Source organism: Vitis vinifera, chromosome 19, assembly GCF_030704535.1.
Source record: "Vitis vinifera cultivar Pinot Noir 40024 chromosome 19, ASM3070453v1".
Lineage (NCBI taxonomy): Eukaryota > Viridiplantae > Streptophyta > Magnoliopsida > Vitales > Vitaceae > Vitis > Vitis vinifera.
In genome coordinates, this window is record NC_081823.1 from 9815646 (window position 1) to 9822628 (window position 6983).

At 36.7% G+C, this 6983-nt stretch overlaps 1 protein-coding gene across 1 annotated transcript; it reads left to right on the plus strand.

The window, feature by feature from the left end:
• Positions 1 to 1930: 1930 nt before the first annotated feature.
• Positions 1931 to 4283, plus strand: LOC100246366 (UPF0481 protein At3g47200). The gene is made up of 2 exons (XM_010646355.3): positions 1931 to 2675; positions 3174 to 4283. Exons 1-2 carry the CDS (start codon positions 2136 to 2138, stop codon positions 4080 to 4082), a joined length of 1449 nt encoding a protein of 482 aa, XP_010644657.1. The 5' UTR covers positions 1931 to 2135; the 3' UTR covers positions 4083 to 4283.
• Positions 4284 to 6983: the final 2700 nt, after the last annotated feature.

Below are 6983 nucleotides of genomic sequence, written 5' to 3' on the forward strand. Positions count from 1 at the left end.
GTCCTTTCAGTTTGTTGCATATGCGTAGACATTGGGATGGGGGTCGGCCTAGCTTTGATATGGAGCAATCTTGTTGAGGCTTCAAAATGCATGCAAATATTTGCTGTTTTAGTATTTGGTTGGCTCAATAATTTGGTTACTAAAGTCGCCCTTCCCTTGGGATGCCTTCGTTGTCATATTAGGAAGACTACGAGAGACTAAATGTCTCTTAACTCGTACTAATCAATGACTAGGCTTGGTCCGTATGATGAATAAAATATGTATGGTGGGTGAGCACCATTAGACTTCAGCAAGTAGCAGGTGGCTCCACAGTGCCATAGATATTTTTGGCATATTCATAGTTTGGAGGGGACTTGGGTGGCATACTTCAACTCACATTGGGAAAATGGGTCGTTTAAGTTGCAAAATTGAACATTCAGCACATCAAGCATCTGAAAATTTTGGGCTCATCTTTGCATGGGCTCCATAAACGTTTGTCAATGTGCAGCAGGGTTGGGTCATATTACTTTTTGGACCAAAGCAGCCAAAAAAGAAAAAAAGAAAAAAATAAAAAAAATAAAAAAATTCAGATGCTCGGGGTTGTCTTGATTCTCTGTTCTTTTCAGATACCTTATGCAAAATCACTGATATTTTGGCCTTCATTCTCCTACTGATATGAAGTGCTTAAATTGGTCTGCTCTAGCATACACAAGGATTCCCCTTTCTTCTTGTCAATTATAGGTAGATAGACTAACATTAATCAGTGAAAATGACAATTGATCAGGCAAAGAAAAACAGGAATGCTGAGAGACAACTGGGCCTACATATATTAACTTGCGTTTCAAAGTTGGAATGGTAGATGGTCTTAGTTCATCCATCATTCCACATATGGCAGATAAAGATTTTCTTATGATGAAACAAATCTTATGTTAGATGAAAGATTTATCTTAATAGTGGTGACTACTCCTTACTTTGAAGTAGGAGTGGACTGGAATCATCACCAAACACTACTAACAAGTTGTCATTAGTGGGGTAGTCATCAAGTCAATCCAGAAATTCCCACCAGGCACTAAGATGACCATATTCATAGTATGTCAGTATGAATACTGAAACCTTTTTCCCTCTACAGAACATATACTCTTCCGAATGAACATCTGAAGGTGATGGATCTTTCTTTTATCTGGGCAAAATTCAATGTTTATCCAATCATGGGAAATTAATACTAAGTAACCATAGGAAATATGTTTAGCCATCCCATTGCTTCCAGTTGAAGTGGACGTGGACACCCTTTTGGAGGGCAAAGAGTTCTACTATCACCCTGCGGATGTGGGTGTTGAGGTGCTCTTGGAGGCTCATACTAGCTAGAGCAATTCCCAACTCAAGTGGAGTTATTTCCATACATTGATTTTGATCAGTGGGCCTGCTAATTCCTTTGAAATTTAAGTTCCTTAAGGCTATCGTGACGAGATGGCCCAGGGCATTGGAAGTGGCAAAAGTCCTACCCACTAAAAATAGAATTTGGGCCAGTAGCAATATGTTGTGTCGAGCATAGGTTTCCAAGTGAGTGGGCTTTTGTGCAAATGAAAGCTTTCATTCCAACAATTGGCCTCTCTTAAGGATGGTGTTATCTTCGCAGCAGGCAATGGAATCGATTGAGTGGTAGTGGTAGTGCTAGCATATTCCAGCTTTTCATTCAATTTCAGCATAGGCATTAGGAAGTACGGATTGTTGTACAAGGAATCCATCCTGCTATCAGGACCACAAAAACAGAGGAGGAAAAGTATGAACCATTGTCAAATATTTGAATATAGACACCTGTTTTTGTCTGATGGCAGTGGGATATTTTAAATTTGTGAACGGACAGGATTCATGTACCATGGTAGTATGACCTCTTCCACAAATCACAATCCCTTTTGAGTGCTACCCAAGTACGCTGACAGTTGCCCAACAAGAAACATTCAAACCTAAGCCCAAGATTAGGCACTATGTAACTTCAATGAAACTTCTATGAAACTCGATTGTGTGTTGATAGTTCAACATTTGAGCACTATAAAAGGCATTGAGCTGATTATTTGTTAGCCTACATATTTTGCTACATTAAAAAGGGGAGCTAGGTTTCTGTTTAGAAGAACAAGGTTGTTTGAGATCCTTTTACAATGGGGAAAACGGCCAAAGGAAAGCGGAAAATGAGGAACCTAAGAAGAGCAGGAGCCAACCAAAAGCAAACTCAAGGACAACCCCCTGAGTGGGTGATCGAAATGAATAACGAAATTAAAGAAGGGCTTCTCTGTGACTCTGGAAAATCGTGGACAGTCTATCGAGTCCCCAAGAGCATGCGAGGAATCCAAAAAAACGCTTTTCTCCCAAAAATTATATCCATCGGCCCCTTCCATAATAAGGACCCAGGGCTACGGATCATGGAAGAACACAAGATGCGTTACCTCTTACGCCTGCTAGAGTCAGGGCCCCGGGAAAATGGTGAACGAGTAGAAGATTCGGCGCAACAGGTGCCTCAAGTTGTTAAGGCTATTCGGTTGGAGGATCTTGCAGAATCCATGAGGATGTTAGAACAGAAGACAAGGGAAAACTACTCGGAGGATTTACAGATTGACAGTGATGAATTGATTCAAATGATGGTGATTGATGGTTGCTTTGTGCTCGAATTACTGCGACTCTACTTCAAATTTGATAACGAGGTATGCTAAAGTTTTTGAGTTCTACAGTAAATCAGGAGACTTGTTGATTATGTTTGTTTAAGATTGAGTTTCCCCCTTCGTGTTACTCATCCTGGTAGATAAACACAGCTCACCTTGCTGGAGAAGTCCAGGAAAGAAAGCTACCGGTTCCTTGTAATTGGAAGCCAAGATTGTTGACCCAGCTGGCTTCTCTACAAGGAATTGGACGGCTTCTCTGACTAGGTCCATGGTTATTTCCATATGGTATTTTCTCACCTGTCATTTTTTCTGAATTTTGGTAATGAGCTGGCAATCCATGACCCAAACCACCGTGCTATCTGATCAAGTACACTTGCAGCTGCAACATCTAATGGAGCCATTGTCCATGGAAATGGGGCATTCAACATTAGTTTGTTATACATTTGTTTGGGTTGTTTGGATATTAGATCCCATTCATATATGTTATATGCAGAGTGGGACTATTAACATCTATTCTCTATTATACACCCTATTGCGCAGGAAGAAGTGGAAGATCCGATCTTCACAACCCGCTGGATGCTACGGACCCTCCAGAGAGATTTATTGAAGCTTGAGAACCAGCTGCCATTCTTCGTTCTTGAAAAATTATACGAGCTTATTAGGTTGGTCGATGACCCACCCCTCGTTGATCTTGTAGTCACATTCTTTGATCCCTTGCTGCCAAGGAAAAATATTAAAGGGAAGCTGAACCCTAATGAGGAGTTTGATCATATGCTTGATGTGTTCCGTTCCACCTTCCTTTCCTCCATCAATGAAAGAACTAAACCTGCTGGATGGAAGCAACTGCAAAAGTTAGACAACATTCCACTGGTTGAAGAGAGACAGTTAATTCACTGTGTCACAGAGCTTCAAGAAGCAGGGGTTCGATTTAAAATGAGAGAAGACCTCGATTTGCTGGACATAAGTTTTAAAGACGGGATGTTGAAAATCCCTCCTCTATACATTGATGATAATACAGTCCCCCTCTTCCTAAATTTGGTTGCTTACGAGCAGTGTGACCAAGATGCTAAACCTTTCTTCACCAATTTCTGCATGTTCTTTGATAGCTTGATCAATTCTCATACCGACGTCGGGATTCTTCACAAGAATGGGATAATCAATCATGTTTTGGGGAGCGATAAGGATGTAGCAAATCTTTTTAACAAGCTTGGCCGGGAGATTGTTTATGATTTGGATGAATGCTACTTATCTCAACAAATGATGGACGTTAACGACTACTGCAAACAATACTTTGCGAGCAAATGGCATGTTTGGTTTACAAACTTGATCCGTGACTATTTCAGTAGTCCTTGGACTTTTCTCTCCCTCCTTGCTGCCATTGCTCTTTTGTTGCTTACTACTGCTCAAACTTTTTATGCTGTGTATGCTTACTATTTTCCAAAGTCATAATTGACCTGTGGATTTTCTATGTATATTCCCCACTGTTCATTCACTTTACCGTTACTTGTATATCATTTCCACTCTTAAGGCCAACCAAAGCCTGCTCCCTCCTGACCCCATATACTTTTATTTCATTTTCATGAATGCATTTGAATAATTGTGAATGATCACATAGTTATTTGTGTATTTAATTTTAATTTTTTTCCAACTCCTCTGAATAGGGTAGTAGGGCTAATTAAATGTCTAATCATAAAGTTCTTTCATAATTCTATCTCTTCTTTATTTCTTCTTCTGTGATATATATATATATATATATATATATATATATATATATATATATATATATATATATATATATATTTCAAGACATTATCAACACCAATTCTCTACAAAAACTCTTATAAGCTCTTTTAGAAGATTGTAACATTGTAAGGATAAATCTATGGTCGGAAAATACCTCCTTTCTCACATGAAAGGTATGTGATAAAATTTTACTTTTATTTGATTTGTTTTATTTAAATGAAGAAATATGTTCATATGGTGCATAGAAAATATTTTTGTAGCCAGAAACTATGAAAAAATTTCACAATCAAAAGTTATGTAACATTCTCTAGAAATTATGCAAGAAATGTTGTTACCGTTTTCATAATTAGGAGTTATAAAAATATAACTAGAAGCTATGCATTCAATTTCTAATTCCTTTTAGTTATATTATATACTAAAAATTTTACAAAACAAAATTGCTAGCTACTTAGCCATTTGCACTTTTTTTTAAAAAAATTTATGTAGCTAAAAGCTATATAAAGAACATTTCCTAGCTTGAAGCTACAAATTTATATATTTTGTTATAAGAAAATATGTAAAAATAATCCATACCCAAAAGCTATGAAAAGTGCTATCCATTCTCAATTTTTATTATGTGAATGCTACTTAATGGTTATGCATTTTTTTAGCATATTTACAAATAATATAATAGTAATTAAGAAAATATAATAAAATGTTAAATAATTGTATTTTTATCATAAGCAAATATTGTATTTTTTTACTTGATAAAATATTATTAAATTGTTTTATTTCATTTATTTATAGTTTATTTCAATAATTTGAAAGATGATTCTAATAAAATGACTGCATATACGGTTTTCAAATAATGTCACATCTTACCAAGCTTGTGTTTGTTGCTTTTGATATTTCGAGCAAAAATTGCTATCTCGGGGTTACAAACACCTAGATTACAGACACTAGTTCATAAAGAGTCTACATGTAGTGGATAATAGGTCATGAACCCAAACTTCATCTCGTTGTCATTTACATAGGGTATTGGAGTGTAGTTGATTATCTGTAGTAGGATGTTGAATCAACTTTAGAATTAGATTTTGAGGGATACAATACTACTATGGGTCCCAATGGTCCCCATTTGAACTCATATACCTTGATGACAAGATTTATCATAGTTGGATTGACTCTAGGTTCACTTTTGTGCATAAGGGTGTTTTGGTAATTATGTAAGGTTGCATAGAGGTTAGTGAACAAGGTCTCTATAAAGGGCCAATTGATTAATGAGACAACCACATTTAGTTAATTAATTAATTAAGACTTGTTTTGGGCTAGATTAAGTAACCTAAGCCTTTAGTGGGCTTAAGTCACTTAAGCCTAATTAAGGAACCCTATATATACCCCTTTAAGGGTTAGGGTTTCCCAATCACTTTTGTGAAAGCCATCTTCCACTTCTAGAAAGAGAGAGTCAAAGCTCAATTCCAAAGACCCACCATTTGGAGTGCCAAGATCGAGGTTAGAGCCATTGGATGGAAGATCTTGATCGTGTGAGACCTTTAGATTCTTTAGGCTTCTTCTTCACAATGTGGAATCAATTTATTAATGTATAAATTGAAGGTAAAGTTTTCTATAGTCTTTAATCTAGATCCTTGAATGTTAAAAAAAAAATGCTGCTTTTGCTTTCATTGCATAGGATCTAGAGGCCTAGGGTAGATTGCATGTACATATACGACCTAAGGCATGGGAATAGAGAAATCCAAGGTTCCTATCAATTGGTATCAAAGCCCTAGGATAGGTTTTTGCTTGTTAGATTTGCTTTAGGGTGTGCTAACTTTGTTTTACAGGGTTGCTTGTTTCATCCCATGGCCATAGGGATGAGTGTTCATGGATTTTAATTGGAATATGATGGTCATAACTGTGATTTGTTTTTGCTTTCTTCTAGATTGGGTTGTAAGCTTCGTGTTTAAGAGTATAGGATTTTTGTTGCATTCTAAAAATCTTATTTTTAATAAGTAGATTGATTGTAAACTCCAAACCAATGGAGTATAGGATGTTGACATAAAATTCTAGTTTTAAATCAATCTTGTAACCCATGGAAGGTAAGAAAACAATCCAGGATGTCCAAGTTAAGGGTTCTTTGCAAGTAGATGAGTTGTTTATAGTAAGTCCACAGGTTTAGACAATCCATTTGAGGCTGTAGTGCTCTATCACTTAATTGGAGGGATGTTTTTTCTTAGTCATTGGGATGGGGTTCCCATGTTGAGTGCACTAATGTATATGGTTAGACATTGAATATGACCTATGATGAGTCATGACATTGGCTATTAGTTAGTCATGACTTCACCAAACTATTATGTTGTATGGGCTCTCAACCTTGAGTGAATATTGAGCTAGTGCTAAGGTTTTCAATGGCTTTGACTTATGAGTGAGATCTTAAAGTAGTCCCATATTCCAAATGGATTGGGTCACTACTGATTAAGGTGGGTGATAACAAGTATTCTTAAGATAAGCACCAAGATATTTCATGGGTTTGAGAAAGTGTGTCCCTATAGGTAATCCTAAGGACATGTGATAAGAAAAACTATGACCACAATATTTCCTTAAGTGAAATTTGACATATGCTCTTAGAAAGAT

Excerpts from the sequence above, each read along its gene's own strand:
- LOC100246366 (XM_010646355.3), top strand. The coding sequence starts at position 2,136 with ATGGGGAAAACGGCCAAAGGAAAGCGGAAAATGAGGAACCTAAGAAGA. Across the intron at positions 2,676-3,173 it reads ACTTCAAATTTGATAACGAG|GAAGAAGTGGAAGATCCGAT; the intron begins GTATGCTAAAGT and ends CCTATTGCGCAG.